At 45.0% G+C, this 19,479-nt stretch overlaps 2 protein-coding genes across 3 annotated transcripts in view; both read right to left on the bottom strand.

Annotated features, from left to right (window-relative positions):
* Positions 1-19,479, bottom strand: part of WASHC2C (WASH complex subunit 2C) — a 182,236-nt gene that overhangs the window by 118,293 nt on the left and 44,464 nt on the right. The window lies entirely within an intron of this gene.
* Positions 1,481-18,754, bottom strand: ANXA8L1 (annexin A8 like 1). Of its 2 annotated transcripts, XM_075504962.1 has the most exons (14): positions 18,615-18,754; positions 18,458-18,504; positions 14,183-14,273; positions 13,822-13,916; positions 12,467-12,580; positions 11,523-11,613; positions 10,812-10,891; positions 10,123-10,182; positions 9,497-9,590; positions 7,603-7,698; positions 7,297-7,355; positions 6,258-6,380; positions 4,775-4,880; positions 1,481-1,643 (listed from the first exon to the last, which is right to left on the bottom strand). In XM_075504962.1, exons 2-13 carry the CDS (start codon positions 18,476-18,478, stop codon positions 4,824-4,826), a joined length of 981 nt encoding a protein of 326 aa, XP_075361077.1. In that variant the 5' UTR covers positions 18,479-18,504; positions 18,615-18,754; the 3' UTR covers positions 1,481-1,643; positions 4,775-4,823. The 2 variants fall into 2 exon arrangements, with proteins under 2 accessions (XP_075361077.1, XP_075361076.1); XM_075504961.1 differs by lacking the exon at positions 1,481-1,643 and having other exon boundaries at positions 4,493-4,880.

The following is a 19,479-nucleotide window of genomic DNA, read 5'->3' as shown; positions in this document are numbered from 1 at the left end:
CTGCCCTTACGTGGCGGGCATACAACTTTTGGTCAGAAATGCCAGTCCTAAGCCTCCAACAGACACGAGCAGTCCAAGGTATGATGCTGATGTACCATGGCTAAACTGAGATTTGGACAGGAAGGGATATTGGGAAAACAGAAGCGCAGCTTGAACAAATCATACTTTCCTCCAAACAGACAGGAGCCCAGGTCCCCTGGGCTGACTGTTTCCATCATCTGCTGGGAGGACAGTCAGATATAAACCCTAAAGTATGCATTTTTTCCTGCAGCCTAACATAAGGTTTTTAGTAAACAACAAATTATCTACTGATAATTTTTTGGAACCTCAGGGATGAGTCCTTTGGGTTCAAATGTATGACACCAGAAGACCGAACGACAATTACGTACAAGGCCAGTATTGTTTGCAATAATGGGATTGATGGAGAATTGCAGGGACCTTCTTGTTTACATGTGGTCTGAGGAGAAGAGGTCACTGCATTGTGTCAAATAAAACATCTCTGTGCTGCTGTGGTATCCCAGACACAGGGATGTGCTGCACTTATCAACCCCAACCATTAAAGAAGTGAAGAGTCTTTGTTTGGAGTCAGCTTGGGCATTCAGGTTCAGGGCAGAAGTTGAAGGAAAGCCTGTTATGTCGTTGGCACAGTCCTGTCTTAGCATCTTACAGTTTGGTACTATCTTCCCTGCAAGGGAGATACCATCCAATACGTCCTGAGGAAGGTCTACAATTTTGTCATCAGATAGCCACCTTGCCAGCAAAACGGGCTCCTTCAAGAAAGCCAGGCAATAAGCCACAACACTAGGAGACTCCATTATCCCATCTGGATGCCTGTGGCAGGCAGTATTTCCTCACTGCAGCACGTTACATTAATAAATCAACACTAATTTACCATTGATTTATTAATTTAAGAGTAAAAAATAATCAGCAGTTTCCATTCAGAAAGGCTCCCATCTGCCCAGCAATGAGGATGCTCTCCCCTTGAGCCTCCCTTCAGCCCACCCCAGAGCAACGAATGGGGCCACTCATGCCAGCACGACCCACCTCCCCTTCCGCCCCCCGGTGCCACACGCTGTGCTGTCCTGTGTTTTGGCAAACCCACCCTCTGCTCTGAAGAGAGGAACTGCTGCCTGGGCTGCCCCACAGATGCGCCGGTGCCAGCTCTGGTGCCTCAGGCAGGCTCTTTCCCTGCCCCACCCCAGCCCCAGCTCAACAGCCTATACCACCCGGGGTGCCTCCATGCGCTGCTGGGGAAACCATAGGGGACCAGGAAGACTGAACACCCTTCTCAGATTATTTCCTTCCCCTCAAAAAACATTCCTAAGTATGGGGAGAGGGCAAAGAGATGTCCCGCTTTGCCCAGCTAAGGTATTTGCTGTTCTCTTCTTCCACTTCCCAACAGGAACAATATTTTTTTTTAACCTCAAGTGGAACGCTTAAATATTTTATTAAAAAATTACTCCAAACTGTTGCAAAACAGAAATGCAAATGAAGCCAGACCCAGACAATCTTTTCTTCTTCTCCCCAGAAGTCACCGTGATGAGATGCCTCTTAAGCAGAGCCTTTGCTTGGCTGTGGCTGGCCACTGCCTGGGGACCCTGTGGTCAGCCGTCTGGGTTTCAGGCCACATCTGCACTGGGATTCTGGGAGAATTAAGCAACAGTATAAAGTCAGCTTTCTCTGGAATGGAGGCCTTCAGGGGTTAAACATGATTTATGTGCATTGGCATCATACCTGGAATAGATTTTTGTTAGTTTTCCTGGGTGTCAGAAACAGAGCTAGTAGTTGGAGTCAACTATTCCTATGTACACCTGGGTGTGAGTTGAGCAGAGAGCTAAAGTACCTACACCCCACCACGCTGCCGGTTAGCACAGCCCCTGCCGTGTGTGCGCTGCGTCCGAGGACACAGAGCAGCCACCCAGGGAGGGACAGCAAGGTGGCATTAGTGCAGTCCCGGGAGACCCCCCGCACACAGGTTTTCCTGCAGCACAGGAGGTGGAAAAAGGCTGGCGCACAGGCAGCAGAAGGCCTGCACAGTCCTGGGCATTTTTTACTTTGTCCCTGTTACCTTTTCCTTGCTGAGTGTTTATCTTGATTTTTGTGCAATAAAATCATGTTAATTAAACTGTGAATGAATAGAAAGGCCTTAAGTCAATATTTGCATTTGGAAAAGACTGGTTAGAACAGCTTAGGAATTGATTCCGCTTTATTAAAGCACATGTTCACCCAGGAAACATTTTAGCAGCAATCAATATGTAATTAAATCTTTATTGATGTTTTACAATTGTTTTGTTTCCCAGCAATTATGATGATAGAATCAGCTTCCCTCAGTTGTTCCTCCTTCCCAGCTTTACTACTGATCTCCTGTGAGCCTGTTGGCAATTCTCTTTACATGTCCCAAGCTGTTCTTAATAAAATTGGGACCACAATCACAGTGCAACAGCTCTAATCCTAACCCACTGTGCTAAGCACGGACCAACAGGGAAAGCCAACCTCTGACCTGAATAAGCTGATAATAATACAACACCAGGAGCTCCGAGACGATATAAGCACAAAAGTTTCAGTGAAATCAACATGCAACTCTGAACTAAAATACCTTTGAAGAGCTGAGCTTTTATTAGGCTTTTCTAGTCAGATTTTAAGTCCCTCAAAGCTGGGATCACTTCTCACTCACTGTCCGTCCACCCTCAGGAGATGCAGATGTCGTGGGTACAACCCTATAAATCATTCCCCCTCCCTGCTTAGGCAGTTACAAATTCCCATTTGCCTTTTCCTAAATAACACCAAAAAACAAAGGAGGGAATGGCTCATATTTTCACTAAAGCCTCATCACACAGACCTGGCCAGAGGAGAGCACTTCTGCAGAGCCTCTTAGCCATACCAGAGCTAAGGCTGCATACCAGAGCTTAGCCATACCGTAGCAGAGGGCTGCAGGGTGAGAGTCCCTCAGCCGGGGTCTCGAAGGGGACGCCTGTCAGCAGAAGCACCCCTTCATTACCGATTTTAAAACAGCTGGGAGGGAAAGCGAGCGTCGTTTAAAGGGGAGCGACTCCCACCGCCCCGCGCCTCTTCTGCACCCCGCCCGCCGGAGCCCTGGCCTGGGCCCGAGGCGCCCGGGCGCTGCTCGGGGAGCCGGGGGCGCGGGCGGGCCGGGACGCTCGCCCAGCCGCCCTCGTCGGCGGCCAGGTCTCGGGGGGCGCGGGCGGGGCCCCGCGTGGGTCCGTGAGCTCCCCGCCGCGGTGCTGCGGCCGGGCTGCACGCAGGCTGTCACCCACAAGAGGGTGGTGTAAGCACGGGTTTCCCCGCAGCGGGCGTCCCGTCCGCGGGCCGGGCGTGCCGCTCGCTGGAAACCTGAACCTGCTCTCGGGCAAAACCAGGGGAAGGCTGATCGTATTTGCCATTGAGAACAAGTGGCTCTCTGAAAAATCAAGCGGGTCCTCTGGCCAGCAGAAGGCAGATGTGATTTCTGGTGCTTTGATGCCTGGAGCTGGCCCACATCCTCCAAAAAACCGAGTGAAGAACTTCCCCTTGATGCTCAGTCTAGAGATGTGTCTCCAACTCATTTTACTCCAGGTAAGAAATTGAGATATCACCGCAAACACAAGCACTTAAAGGATCAGATTGAAGCCTCCTCCTCTCCGTGTTCACCTGAGGGATGCAGATACCCTGACCCCAGCTCTGGGTCCTGGCCTCCCTAAGACTTTTTGAATTCACCACTCTTACTGCACCGGCTCCTGCTCATTTCAGCAATGCAAGGGGAGAACCACCCCTCTGCCAGAAAATTCACCCACTCGATCAGAAAAGCTGCTTCTCTGAACACAACGGCTTTAGGCAATTACACATTTAAATGAGTTGCTTTAAGTGTGGAGAATCATTGGTCAAGGCAGACCTGAGCTTCTCAAAGCATTTCTGTATCACTGTCCAAACCTGGGGCCTCACTCAGCAAGTGGTAGGTGCAGTCATGGAGGGGGGGGGGGGGGCGGAATTTCCAAGGGAGTCCACTGACCTCTGTGAAGTTACTGTGAAACTAGGAGCAGAAACAGGTCTGCGCCCCCAAGAGCAGGATATCCTATAGTCACCAAAAACAAATCATCTGCCCCAGTTTTGATTTCCCCACAGTCTGACATTGATGTCACTCCCTGAGCTTGCCAGTCTCCCGCTGCCAACGCCCACACAAGCAAGAAGGAAATCAGGCACAAAACTTTCAACTTTCACATGCTTACAGCCAGTTTGGCTCAGCCATTCCCTACTCCTTGGGGAGCCCTCACTGAAGTTATGCAGATAAGGCTGCTAAACCAGCCCCCCCTAGGACTGAATTCTCCATTCTGACCCATGCCCTAAAGCCCCATTAATATCTGGGCCTCCTTCCAGACCCACCCTGCTAGCATCAAATGGTCAGTCCTGTACCAGCTTGTCCTAGTGAAGTTGGCAAGGCTTCAGGACAGCCCAAGCTTTGTAGGGTTGTTCAGACTTGTGAAACACCTACAGAGGGCTCAATGACTCAAAAAGTCCTTTAATTTCATGTCTAAGTGCTACCCTTCACAGTGTGTTAAAAGAGAAGAGAAACTGCACAGAACAAAATGGAAACAAAAAAGAAACATTCCCACTTGTGCTTTAAAAACTGTTAGGGAAGTGAATAGCTTTTAATGTGTAATGAGCATCCACATCCGTCAGAGAGCTTTGGAAATCTTGGCCATTAATTTGATCTTCTTTTTCTCCTCACTTGGATCAATAGAATGATTTTCTACATGTACATTTTCAGACCCTTGCTCACTGTTAATTTTCTCTCTGTATCCATTTCAGCATCTTCCTCCTAGATTTTGTCAGTCACTGCCACAGAGATTCAGCAAGGCTGTCTTGTAATCGCCACTGGTGTCATCCTGACAGGAGAAAAAATTAAAAAAAAAAAAAGGTGAGTGTGGAAGTTCCTCTGCATGCTCCGAGTGCTGACTTTGTCTGTGGAATATGCCCACACAGGAAAAGGACTTTGGAAAGAGCAAGCCAGACTTCAGCAGAGTTACTGCCCCCTGACACACCATCAAAAGCGAATGGAGAAATGAGGCTTGTAGCTGCCACCTGAAATAACATGTATCAAGTCCAATTCTTTTCTTTGGAAAGCAGGTGAGCAATTGATCATGGCTCCATCCCACAGAGCAACACAGACAAAGTCAGCACAAAGGAGAGCAACCAACTCTGCTGTGTTTAAATTTTATGTCCCTGGGTATTTGTGTGGCATTCTCTCCCCTACAGGAAGGGAAATTGCAGTATAGTTAGCCCTGACACATGACATTTTTTTTAAAAGCCACAAATGTGGTCATTTTGATCTAGAGAAGCACTACAGAGAATATATCTAGATAAAAAATTTGCTCCCTTTGGATGTTTTGTGATGACAGGTGTAAAGCCAGTTCCACTTCTCAGAAGGAATGAATATTCTGTACAGACCCTTGAAGACTGATCATTAATCAACATGACAGACACTGACAGTGTCAATTAGAAGAAAGGGCCTTCATTACAGAACCAGACTTCCCATGGGGACTGCTAAGGATAGGGGCTTCTGTGCCATCTGCACCGGGGGAGAGGAATGTCCCAGAGTCCTTAGGACAAATGGTAAAACTCAGCATTTCAGGCCTAGTAGGGGAGGGTCATTCACTCAGAGCTAAGACTCAAACCTCAAAAGCTACAATAAGCTTTGACAAGGTTCAGTTTCTAAACCTATCTCACCACAGTATAGACCAGGCCTTCATCTGGGATAAGCCAGTTAAAATAAAAAAAATTAAAAAAAAAAACACAAAAAACCCAACAACCAAACCAACAACAAAAAGAAAACAAAAAAAACCCCAGCATTGTTTTGACTTACATGGCACTGGCTTGAGGTAGTTAAGGACAGCAGAAAGAGAGCGGAGAAAATAGCACAGCAGTGTGGGAAGAGTGTAACAGGGAGGATTAAATGAATCTAGATTCATCTAGGAGATCATGAAGTGCACAGACACAGAGTCTGGTCCATGAAAAATCTGGAGCAGTCTCTCCTCAGGGTTGGCTTTGCCCAAGTCACTTACAGAGCATACAATCTGACTCACCTTTCAGGCATGTATGTCTCTCAAGGAGCTGACTGTTAATAGGCCTAATGAAGGAGACCTATGACCTTTAGCAGAAATTACATTTTACATTTGAAAACAACCATGGAAGCATCCCACAGTGCTGGACAGGTTAGGAATGTATGTGATGGCTAAGAACCATCATATCAAGGTGCTGCTTACCAGAATCATACTGGAGAGAGACTTTCCTGCAATATGCTTGAATTCAACCTTTATAAGGTTTAAGTCAACTTCACTTCGAGAAACGATCACCCTTATAAGAGTCCCATCATGGGTGCCAGCCCCCTGAAATAACAGATATATCAGTCTGTGGGTGTTCAAGGGATAAGCTGCTGCAAACTGGTCCAGGACAGGAGGAGTCAGCTTTCAAACATCACTTGGCACATGTTCTGCAGCACATCTGCTTCTCTTTCTGGAGGGCTAACCCCCACCCCCCTCCCAGGGGCCACTGTCAATACCACAAGCCCACCATGGAAGTGTGCTCTAAGTCTTTGCACATGTCAAATGCAAAAGCAAACATGCTACAGAGTTGGAAGTGGGCACTGAATACATATTGCCTTCTGCAGCACCACCCATACAACACTTGGCTCCAACCAATATGTTTAATCACTCACAGGAAAATTAAGATGACATCAATAACAAAAATAATCACTCACATCAGCTCTCCACAAAGTTGGGAGAGCTAACATCTTTTACATATCAGTTAAGAGTTACAGGGGCACAAATCTGCACATGCCTTATGTGTCCCCATTTGGAACTCTTTAATTTTATACTGCCATTGAGAGAATTGCTTCCTAAAAAGAAAATATTGTGGTTTGGTCCATTAAGTTAACATTATGGGCAAAACTCCACCATAATCAACCTCCTAGAAAAGCATCTTCCAGAAAAAGACACTTTTTGTATCTTTCAGATGCAGAAAACTTCTTCCAAAACTTCCAGAAGTTTTATCCATGTTCCAGAAGGTGGGCCTGGGCTCCTTGCAGACTCCTAAGTCAGAAAAGCCAGACTCCCTTGGTATCTCAAGCTTAAAGGGTACTTTTCTACCCGAGGTGTTTGAAGGGATTCTGCTATTACTTGCAACAACAGCACTAAACTTGCTGGATTTCACCAAAAACTTGGCTCTTCTAATTTGAATTGGTGGAAGCCAGGTTACAAGTTAAGTCCAGTATGAAAACAAATATGTTACAATGAAGAGTCTTACCTTTAAAGCATGGTACAGCCTCTCTGCAAAGTAGCAACGGACATTCCTGGTGCATTTCACTAGGCATACAAAAAGGCTCAGTAAGAATCAATGGTAATTCTAGTCCAGGGCAGCAGGTAACAGAGATTCAACATGCTTTCCATTAATTCAGTATGCCCCTGGGATATGAGTTTATCTTACCTAAGTAGTACCCCTTACTTCCTACCAGATACCTTTATAAAGTAGATCCACCCCATAACAGTCAACTGCTGCAGGAGAAAAGGCAGCAGACTCAGACAAAAGAAAGGGAAAAGTAGCCACTCTTACCAATAGCCAGCATGGCATCCTCAAGTGAACCATGAGTTTCACTCTTGATAGAGTCCTCTATGCTCTTACCAGCCAGTTTCTGGTATTCTTCAAACACTGTTTGAAACACAAAGAACTTCAATTTTTTACCAAGCAACTTCTCAGGCATTTTGTGCCCAGTATTTACAGGTATTGCTTGTGTGGCGATATGAAACCACAGATCCTGCTAAAGCAATGGCCACATTTGCACCAACTTCAGGAGGCTTTAGTCAAGCCCAGAAATCAGGTACAAAAATGGATGGCAACGTTCACGAAAACTCAATCCATCCACAGTTCTTAATTCCCTGCCTTCATTTGAAAATGCAAGTTCAGTCACTTCCTATTAATTTGGCAATCTGACCTTTCATTGCTGTCTTTAACCACAGAAATGAAGCAGACAACAGAAGACCAGGCACAACTCTACCATTTGGTCTTGTGTTTGTTGATGTCACTAGCTTCAGAAGCCAAAACAAAATCAAATTAAATTTAGGACTATGCTACTCATGGCCTTTGGACTTTTAAATGATGACAACAGTTTGGGAAAACTTATTATTTCAACCACAATTAAAAAAAAAAACAACTCAGAAAAGATGAGCAAAACACAGGTGCAGATTCCAACATATTTGAACTCCCACATTAACAAAAGCTCAGCAACAGAGTTGTTGTTCACCTTATACATTCTGGATACTCCAGGCTTCAGAATTACAGATCTCAGTTTTGATTCCTAGCTTCCAGACTACCAAAGAAGGAAAACTGCTATGTAATGCAATGGACATTTTAATGAAGTTTGCTCAGCATTCAAGATCAGATACCTAAACATTAACACTCAGATACTTCGGGGACAGGCAATACCACAGAACAGACAGATGGATACAACCTTCTCAACTCAGGCCTACTCTCCCTATTAAAAAAAAATTAGCTGCAACAATTACACTCAAGTTTTAAAGGTAAACAGTTGCAGGCTGCTGCAGCACAGAGGAAATTGCTTGCTTGGTGATACAGCAGGTCCCAAAGATTGGTTGCATCCTGACAACAACTAGTTGAAATTCAGTTCTGAAAGGCAGACACAGCCAAAGACTAGAAACCGCTTTTTTTTTTTTGTTCTCTAAGTGATGCTGGGAGATTAAATTTGAAACACAAGGGGGAGCTGGCCTCCAGGGCCTAGAAAACAGCCTCAGAAGACCTCAGCTTGAAAAAGCTCAGGCATACCTAAGTTATCACCAGCTAAATTTACCGGTTTAGGTCCAGCTGATTTACACAGTACTTGATATGCTTTGATTCGGCCGACATAACAAAATCTGTTAGTCAGAGCCTTGGACTGCCTCAAAAGTCTTGAGATGACAAGACCAGGTCTCTGCTGCACAGGGCAATGGGGAGCTGAGGGCTCCCTTAGCTGGAGCTGGGTTAGTGTCTTCCCTCCCAGCAGCCTCTGATGCCCTCAGAAGAACCCAGGGCAGAAATGCAAGGTGCACCCTGTGATTCTCCAGCACTGAATAACCAGCTACTTTTTTGGTGATTTTTTTTCCCAGAGGAACCACATCCACGGACTCATGCATCTGTCCACTGCGTGCTCCTACCTGGTTAGAAAGGGACTCTCTCTCTCCCTTTGGGTTTATAAAAACAGCTATACCATCCAGCCATCACCACTGTATAAGGATTCTTAGATAAGCCACTTGATTTTCAGCAGCACGAAGTCTTCATAAGTTTTCACGAAAGCAGCTGGCAGCTTTTGGTCACTGAGTGACCAAGGATTAGGAAACAGACTCAGGTACTTATATCTCACCACCCATCTCTCCCATCTATAGCCCTGCCTCTTCTTTTTGGCTAGAGTGATTTCTCATTTCAGAGGCTTGGGAGTATGGGCTCTGCTCCATACCTTTCAGCAAGTGTGTGGCACTCCTTGTGCACAAGATGGTGATGAACTGTGTCTCGTCAGTGCCCCGTATCTTTTCCCCAGCAGCATAGAGAGTCTGTAATTTAACACACAATTGTTAGATGTTCCACGTGTGCAGCTGGTAAAAGAACAGAGCTTGGCTTAAGACACTGCTAGGGTAAAGGGGTTTGAAATAACCTAAAATACTGTGTGAACTAGACTCTCCTAGAATGGTTGATTATGAAAACCCTTGACCGTGTCTTCTAGTCAAATTGGACCAGCCACTATCTCCACCCCTTTCAGCCCTCCTGCAGCAGCTGGAGCAGCCAACAATACTCGTGAGGTTTCTTCCCTGTTCTTTGTTGTCGCACTCCACCATACCCGTATGCTTTCACGTATAAGCAGCTGAGCCCAAGGCCGATTCTCATCGCTCCTCTTTGGAATGGCAAGGCTTAGCAGCACAGGCAAAATTGAAGAATCCCAAGTTGCTTCCACTTGAAGACCACCCCTCCCCAACTATTGTGGCTCCAACCCTCTGCTGACCAGGACTCCGCTGCCCACCGAAGTACTCTGAAGTTCAGGATAGGTGGGATACAGGCATACCACTGATCACAAGCATTTGAGAGTACCTCTGCATCCTGGAGAGCCAGTGCTGTGTCCACGTAGAGAGTGGCATTGTCCCTGTCACCCTATGAGAAGAAAAAGAAAGGTAACTATTTTGTCTCATGAAGATTCTTCCATATATAAGGATCACAGCACACATTCTGGACAAAGATCAATTATCCTTCTTGGCTATCTATTTCTGCAGAGTACTCAAGCAGTAATGTTTCAGACAGCACAAGTGCTAACTCCTTCACTGAAAGGCATTGAAATCAGTCATATGAAGTGGAGCCAAAAAATTGCTAAGTTATTCTGCTGCTAGGCAGGAAAATTCAGAAAACATGATAGGATACATGCATTTGAATGCACTCAGCATTGAGGGGACAGACCCTGGAGGAGTGGTGAATCATAGATGAGGGGCATTGTTTTCTAAGACCCTTGTAGAGCACCACGGCTTTACACATATGTAAAAGTGAGGTGTCTCCCAGCAGCAGAGCTGACTGTAAGTTCCCAGCTCTCTTGCTGCTGCTAAGGCAGGGGGTTTCCCTGCTTCAGTTACATTGAAGCTGAAACACAGATCCAGTCCAAGTGACATGTTTGTCTCTGCATTTTATCTGGTGATCATGACTGTATTGCCTCTTCTATTGCATGTCTTCTCCAAAAAGGAAGAGAAAAATGTGAAGATCTTTATACCCTCGTTTCTCTTCTCTAACGTTACCTGAAGAAGGCAAACCAGAATTTGTTCAAAGTAGCCACTCGTTTCCGATTTTATGTCTTCTTCCAGATCAGAACCATATTCTACCCAAGGGAAAGAGAAGGACAAGGGAAGGATTTGTTATTTGGGTGATATAGTCAGGATATTACCAGTCACCCAAGGACACACAGTAGCCTGACACTAGTCAAGAACGTTGCTAGGGAAAAAACCAGGGCTGAGATCAGCTCACACCCTCAGCGATACCCAGGTTGGCATTCGCATCCGACTGAGTCACTAGCTCCACTGATGTCCAAGGCATAAACACAGAGCTAATGGTAGAGATATAGTTTCAGGGACCAAAGAGATACCAAATACTTACAAATACATAACTGATAAATTCCCATCTAGAGTGTATTTAATGGGCAGAAAAAGCCAAGGACATAGCTATAGTTTTTTTTGCGTTCTGACGATAGCCTGTGTGGCCAAGCTGAACCAAATTTGTGATTTTCTAACCTTTTCCTCTAGCTGGATGGAGAGTTAGAAAGGAATTTTCAAATTCTCTCAGCATAGCCACGCTCTATTTGCCAGGCTGAAGGCAGAGTTAGGTTGCACCTTCTTGGTTTTAAAAATCCCATTTTCCTACTGACAGTGCTAGTTGGTAACACCATTCCTGCTGTGCAATCAGGCAGTCACACATTGCTCTGACCACACAAATCAGAGCCACAGGCACTTTACCTTCTTTGTACGCCTTGATTATCTCTTTGATCTGCGCTTTTGTCCGGGATGCCAGGATCTCTATGATAACATCTTCACTTGTTCCTACACCCTTTAATACAAAACATAGTGGAGAAATAAAGGTGGAGAAAGGCATCTAGTCATGGGATGTCATCTATTGCTGGAGAAGTATGGTCAAGTAAGGAGCCGGATGGCAGCGAAGTGTTAGGCTGTATGCTGAGCTGTGAGAAACTGTCAGGATAAAGCTGGAGACACAAAGCACATTTGGTTTGAACATGGTTTCTTTTACTGAGGTGCCTAATTCGTAAAGGATGATTTTATATAACCCTGCATTTCTGCAATGCATTTCTGGATCTGGATCTTCGACGGCAGACTGTTAGGGGGATGTGGGGAGACCAATGCTTGCCTAGTCAGTCCATCTTTGTACCACTTTAATAGACCTCTCTGCATCTGAAACTTGAAAAGATACTGTAGGTAGGATACAATAGGTAGGAACCCAGCCAACCCCAGCCTTGCCCTTGCACCACCACTCCTTGATTTGTTAAAGGTTTCATGTCTCAGATCGGGCATCAGATGGGGCTTTGTGTCATTGAGCTCCATTCACGAGAGGCACTGCAGAAAGCAGCAAAGAGATGTTTAACTGAAAACAGTCATCTGTGGATGTTCATTCCTTGCCAAAGCTGAGTTTAGTTTTGCTCTTGCCTTCCCCAGACTCTATGAGACATGTATGTACAGAAACTCTCATGCATCCCTAAATATTAAAGCAGCATTTTCCCCCAGATATGCATTAATAGCACAATTAACTGTTTCTCAAAGGCTACTGCTAATAACAAACTTAATCATGTAACAGTCCAGTTACTATAACTTGCGTTAATAAGCACAGTTACAGGAAATTAACACTGGATCCGTGCTGCTACTTAAATATCAGCACGCAATTTGCTTACCTTCATGGCATCATGGAGCTCCTTGGCATCATACTTGAATGGGGAGTACATGAGAGCTACAATGAGCCTCTCAAAGTTGCCACTCAGTTCAGACTTCAGGCTTTCAATCAGATCCTGTTCAACATGCACCACAGTTACATAAAAAGCCTCAGAGGATCTCTTTACGGCCTAGTGCTGTTTCCATCCCCATGGCCTACAGCAATGAAGCTGAATGACAGTATTGTGTTGATAGTTTATTAGAAAAGGTCCTGGGACTGAAAAAGGCACCGAACTCCAAAATGAGATATCTCTAGGTCCTTCCACATTCCCTGTTGTCCCATTACTCAACCTTCTCCCAGGTACTAATTAATTCTGCAGCAGAGTAGGGAAGATAAAAATCTTCCTCCACCCTGCTTTTCCCCTGCTTTTCCACCCTGCTCCAGGCAGCTGAAGGCCTTGAACTGAGCAAGGGATGTAGCTTCAGAGCCAGTTCCCAAAGCCTGCACATAAACATGCACCCAGGACTTTTAAAGAATCAGGCATGCAGTCTCTTTGAAGATAGACTTCAAACTTTCCTTTCACTATAATGCAGGTTTTTTATGGCATGACTCACGCTGTTTTAGTGGGATGCAAGCATTCTATTCATGGTCCCATACTTGCCACCCCTACATTTGCTTCCCTTTCTTAGGCCCTTGCATGGCAGTCCCCCTTCCAGCAAGGGTCATTGGAGACTCCTGTTTCTACGCTGACCCAAGAGACTACATTGCTCTTTCCCAATCCATTTCCTTGTTTCCCCCTCTTTAACTGTGACTCTCAGACAACTAGCTCCAGAGAAAGGCTGGTGGAAGAGTTTGCCGGTGGAAGAGTTTTCCCAATAAAAATAAGATTTTATCAAAGACAGAAAGATAGCCACAGAAAAACATGGTTGTCAATAACCGCAGTTTGTTTTCATTTTCAGAATTTCCAAACAAATGTAATTAAATAAGTCTTCAAATTGAACTTTCTTTGGCATTTAAAAGGGCCCCAAACCCAACCAATATTTTACTCAAAATGCCACTTAGAAAGGTATCAACTTTTGTTATAGCTTCGAAAGCAATGAGAAGTTACACTTTAAGTTAAAATAGGTTTTTAAAAAATATTTCTGGTCAAAATGCATTTTACCAAAAAAATTACAATCTTTGGGGGAAAACCAGTTTTTCTGACTAAAAATTAATTTCACACATTCACCCCAGGCCTTATAAATAAATATTAATCTACTTATTTGCAGAAGACCTGCATATTGTTTACACCATGCTTGCAGGATGAAGTGTACACCCATTTACTACATCCTGCATGCAGTGAAACAGTGACTGAAAACAGCTTTGTTTTGGAAGAACCTTTCCAAACTGTCCTTTGAAGGATTGGGCAATCTGTTGACGCTGCATATTGCTCCTCTTGGTCAGGACATCAATTATAGCTTGTTCATCAGTCCCTGTGGAGAGCAACAATAAGCCATAAACACAATGCACAGAATAAGTTGAGACTAGTCCAAAATCCCAATTCATGTATTCAGACAATTTTCCCTAGTTCATTGCCTTCATAATGTAGAAGCTTAAGTATATATCAAGGAAACTTTAATTTTTAATTTTCCATATTAAAAAATGGTATCTCTGGCTGCAATTTTCTTAAGGAATGGCTTTCAACTGGGCAATTATAAGCAGAATATAGAATTTACACATGTGGTTGGAGTCAACTCACCAAGCCCTTTCATGGCCTTGTACAGAGTCTGAGCATCAGGTGTGGGGTCAAAGTTTAAAGCACCTGTCACGGACTTGCCCTCTGCTTCACTCTGAAAGAAGAAAAATAGAGGACTTCTCACCACTGCTTTTCACCAGCTGAAGAAAAAGTATTTTGGAAAGTAAATTAGTATTGTTCATTGCCTACACATGGGCAAGGCACAGAAGAGTGGAGGGGTTGGTTCAAAGTCTCTCAGCAGAGCTCCGAAGAGAACACAGGCTTCCTGCCTCCAACTGCCTCTACCAGCCTTTGGCTCCTGGCAGAACCATGATGTGCAAAGCATGACTGACACTGCTGCAGCAGTCATTAGGTGCAGGCAGTCTGGCAGAAAAAGCTGAGTAGGATAGACTTTCTTATTCACCCATTAAATACAATACTTCATAACATGTATGCTATCGTGTTATACTGCTATTAGGAACTGCATTTCTTGGTGGGTTGGTGCAGGGCAGTTTGTACCCATAGGTTTTTTTATTTCATGGAATAGTCATGCTCTCACAGACCATTTTTCTAGGTAGCAGCTTTATTCTTCTGCTACTGCTTCACTTGTGCACAGCTGATTTCAAGAAGGAAGTATCTCCACTGGAAGGATTTGGGCCAAGAGACTACTTTGAAAGAACAGATCCATCTGGAAAAGTGCAGGTTTGATGTTCTCCCCCGAACCAAGGGTCAACTACACAGGAATCCTCCAGACAGACCCCTAAGGCACTGCCAGTGCTAGAGTCCCAGGGCAGAAAGACACACTGAGATTTATTCCAGTCACCACAAGGTAGCGGGGCCATCAACCAGAACCCAGGCTTGTGAGCCTGAATTTAACAAAAGCTGTTAGTCAAGGGACTGGCTTGAATATATTGACGCATCTCTAACAATAAGGTCCATCAACATCAGTGGTTAGTCACAGAGAGTCATCACCACTTTATTCCAATAATGGACAGAATTTTCTCTTCCTTTAGCAGCAGAGAGATGTAAGTTGCCCCAGGAAACTACTATATTCTCATAAATTTACTTGCAGGGATATGGTTAATACTGAAGTAATGATATCAGTATGACTAGATGGATTTTTCAGCAGGGGTGGCACAGCATCAGATAAAAAGCACCTTCAAATCAGAGCTTACAGACCAGAAGGAATCACTATGGTTGTCCCATCTGACTTGCATAACATGGACCACCAAGTGCCACCCAGCAGCCTCCTGCTATGGTGCAAATCCCTTCTGCTCTCATCTCCTGCGCTAAAGAGGGCTCTACCCCTCTTCTCCTAGAGTCTCATCCAAGTCCTCCCCAGAGAAAAAGCCTTCAAGCGATCCTTGCCAAGTAGAAAAGTTTGTGGAAATTCCCTTCAGGACCTGCATTCCTGTTTTTTAGTGAAAGGCTGGAAGATTAATGGCAGCATGCTCAGGAGTGCCTGTCAAGAAATGCCAGGTCTAGCCTAGTGCCACAGCTGAAGCATACCCACACTGTGCTGCACAGATGCTCACAGGCTGGCTCTGGGCAAACCAGCTCAGGTGTCCTTGTTGAGTGCTTTACTAGTAGATATAGCTGGCACATGTTTGCATGCTGGCCCCTTTGCCAGCCAAGCTCTGGGAGCAGTGACAAGCAAGCAAGAGGCAATGATGAGTATCAAGAGAGGCAGTATGTTCATTGCTCAGGAATATCTGGAAGCGGTCTTCAGTTTGCAGAAGTTTGCTTTACAGCCAGCACAGAGACAGACTCTTGTGCTACCACACCCTGCTCCCGGCAGAGAGAGCAGCTGCAGAGCGGACAGTGTCAACAGGAAACTTCTCACTAGATGCAGGTTTGAGTCCCAACCACTACTGAGCAGCAGATTTAAGGCTGTGGTGAAGCTGATACTGCAGTAAGAGCAATGACAGACTAAAGCATTGCCACCCCCAAAGGTTTGTCATCAGTCTGGAACAGGAGGTTTGGCTGAGCTGGTAGGACCATTGCAAGCGCTCCTTTTCTCCTCCCCTTTGAAGTCAGCCAGCACCATCACAACTGCCCTGGAAAGCAGGTTACACTCAACCATCTGATTTTGCTCTGAAAAAGATGGACAGTCCTCTCTAGCTGCATACAAAGTCTCATGTGAAAGAAACACTCTGGACCTGTGCCTGGTGACTCAGAGAAAGAGGGAGTGCAAAGCTGAGCTTTCATTTGGTGGCAGCGGAAACAACTTAAACAATAGTCCTTTTTTGGTACTAATTCCAATAAACGTTTACAGCCCATCCTAGCTCAAGCACTCACTCATACTCACTCATACACCTCATTCTCCGTGTATTTAATTGTTCCAGCACAGGTACAATCACAACAGGTTTCCAGAGTAACCCTGTTCAGTTTGGTCTTGTTTCCCAGATGAATTGATCCTACAGTTACCTAACTAAAACTACTCAAGGCAGCTGTGTAATGTGAAGATGAATAATTGGCATGAAAGCAATGGAATCAGTGTACTTTACAGCTGATGCTCTGAAAAGTTTTACCTATAAATGAAGGGGAAGGGAATTCAAAGTTTTCCTACCAAAATATTTTCAAACCTGAACAGTAGTTTATTGAAAAGCTGGAATTTGGGGACAGGTAGGGTTACTTGTTTTTTTCAGTGGAATGTTTCTGAAAGTTTCACATTTTTTATGAAAGATTTGGAAAACCAAAACAATTTTCTACCATCCTTCCTTTGCTCTCTCACCTTCTCTTCATGCCTACACCCTTTACAATACCAACAGATAAGAGATCACTGGAGCTTTCAGGGCTTTTCTCCTTCTCCTTTTCTCACTCTAAGTTTTCAAAAGATTTCCAGCCTGGGGAGGTGGGGTGGAACAGATCAGCACAAAGGGAAAAATTAAAGTCAGAGCTACTCCAAGCTTTGGAAAAAGTCCGTTTTACTGTACTGAACTGCCAAAAGGAAATAAGGAGGCAGAGGGAGATCAGCAGAAAGGAAGATTACAATTTTAATGTTTCTGGGGGAAAAAAATCATGTATGTTTTGAGATCAGGAAAATTGCCTATCTGAGGTCTATCTGAAAAAAAGGAGGAATTAGTTTGGTATTCTCCAACCCCCAAGGTGTTTTGTTTTGGTTTTGTTTTGTTTCTCCAGTTCCCACCCCTCTGTTGCAAAATCATAACTGAGAACTTGAAAAATGGTCATGTCCATGCAAAGTCGTTTCTCACTCCTTGATGATGTATTGCACCTAGGGTAATACGTCTTGCACTGCAAGACAGCTGTCCTACGCTTCCCGGGCACCTTTGGTGGCACGCGGCAGCAGAGCCCCCTTTGAGGCTCCCTGCTCAGCTCACCCCTTGCAGAGGCTGCTGAAACATGAAGCCTTCTTCACAACAAGGCAGAAGGGGGACACAAATCTTTCCAAAGATGACACAAAAGCCATCAAGAGAAAGCCTGTGCACTCCTGGCAGTGGTGTTGGGCAGGGGACTGGGCTGGGAAATAAGACTTCTCTACCAGTATTCCTCCATCGCATGTCTCCAGCAGGTCTCTTCTAGGCCTTGGCTTATACGTATCTGGAGATAAAGTCCAGGGGTAAACCTCACCTTCCACATAGGCTAATGGGAGAGCTGCCATCGATGGCAACAGAGCTATGCACATCACCAGAGCTGCCTCCCACCTGGCCTGAGCTGTACCCTGGAGGCTGCCTCAGCACACCCCATGAGCATCCCCCCACCCTGCCACATTCCTCCCAAAGCCACAAGAGTTTAAAAGAGAACATACACAGCATTTCTGGCTCCTAGCAGACAGACAGGGTGTCCAAGTCCACATCATCATTGCAATATTAAAAACCCACCAAGGAAAAAGACACTGCGGCTTGACCACATCTCACTCTGTGACCACAGCCTGCCAGCACAACTGGGGACGAAAATGGGGATGGTACAGTGCCCTGAACTCACTGCCACGAGAGAAGGGAGCAGATGAAGAGCCTGCAGCTTTCAGACCTAATGCAGACCTCAGCTGTGTTACTTTGCTGCTCCCCGGTACTGTCTCCCCATGTACAAAGGCAGACAAACCCCCCCCGCACCACTCTCAACTGAAGGACCAGGGAGAGTCTGCTCTTCTTCTTAAAGCCAGCAATCATGTTAACACCTTCTTTAATCAACATTTTGGAAGTGCTGAAAGCTATTTTATAGTCAGAAAAATCAGTAAGTAGGTCTGGCTGATTTTTAAAGGGAAACATTTCATTCCCACACAGTATCTGATGCAACTTATAAGTCAAGGTGTCTTACTTCAGTATTTCCTCTACTTACCCAGGCTCTCCACCATGCCATTGCAGTCTTAGTAGTGATACCTGGGTCTGTTGATGAAGAAAACCACACGTATCACACCTTATGGTTAGGGAAATTGAGATTTGAAGGGGGTGGAGGGAGAGGAGAAAGAAAGAAAAGTTATTTTCAATAAACTTACCCCAAGAAAATTGGAATAACTGTAGTCCTCAGGAGGCTTATTCCCTCTGGAAGCTGCAGAATGTAACTGGCCTCTCTGTGCTGGGAACATGCAGGTATAAACCATCCGTATCTACAAATTCCATGGGGCAACGCCCTCAGACATGACTCAACCTGTTTTTTCACATACGATCTCGCAGGGAGAGATCAAATTGCTTAATAAACGAGGCTTCCATTGTGAGGACCCCTACATTCAACCCCCTTGACTAAAGCTCATTGTAATTTTTCCACTGCTTCTCCCCACACACACCCTTCCCTACTAACATTTTGGCCTCTGGCACTGACACAACATGCAAATTACAACCAGGTAATTTCTCAGCATAAAACTCCACTGAGGCTCGGTGAGTTCTGCTACAACAGAATAAGCCACTCACTCATTATTATCGACTCTTTCTATCCGTACCCATCTGGAACACAGCAAAACTGGACTCTAGAAACTTAACAAGCCCTCCTCTACCTCCCTTCCTTCAAAAAAGCTTATTTAAAAACAAAACAACCCAAAACAAAACAAAAAAAAACAACCAACACGGCCACACTATACGTGTCCTACATCTTACAGTAAAGCTCAATAAAGTGGCAGACTGTATAGACATTTGGGAGATCCCCCTCCTCCCATACCTAGACTTGCATGGCCTGAGTCAAGAAGCATCTCTAGGCTAACATAGAACCAGCACATTTAAGGCTAACAACTTTCAGTAATGCCAATCCCAGCCAAGTTGTCATAGGGCTTGCACTAGCTGCTGTGACATGTTAAGGCTTAGGAGTGGAGTGTGAAATGTTCTTTTTTCTTCCTTTTTGTGTTTGTTTTAAAAAGAGCCGAACAGTTC

This window comes from Mycteria americana, chromosome 6, assembly GCF_035582795.1.
Source record: "Mycteria americana isolate JAX WOST 10 ecotype Jacksonville Zoo and Gardens chromosome 6, USCA_MyAme_1.0, whole genome shotgun sequence".
Taxonomy (NCBI): Eukaryota; Metazoa; Chordata; class Aves; order Ciconiiformes; family Ciconiidae; genus Mycteria; species Mycteria americana.
Note: the sequence above shows the minus strand (reverse complement) of the source record. Positions and strands in the feature narration are given on the sequence as shown.

Coding starts and splice junctions, on each gene's coding strand:
- ANXA8L1 (XM_075504962.1), bottom strand. CDS start 18,478: ATGGCATGGTGGAGAGCCTGG. Junction 12,581..13,821: donor TCAAAGGACAGTTTGGAAAG/GTTCTTCCAAAA, acceptor CATGTTGAACAG/GATCTGATTGAAAGCCTGAA. Junction 7,356..7,602: donor GGATGCCATGCTGGCTATTG/GTAAGAGTGGCT, acceptor TTGTATGCCTAG/TGAAATGCACCAGGAATGTC.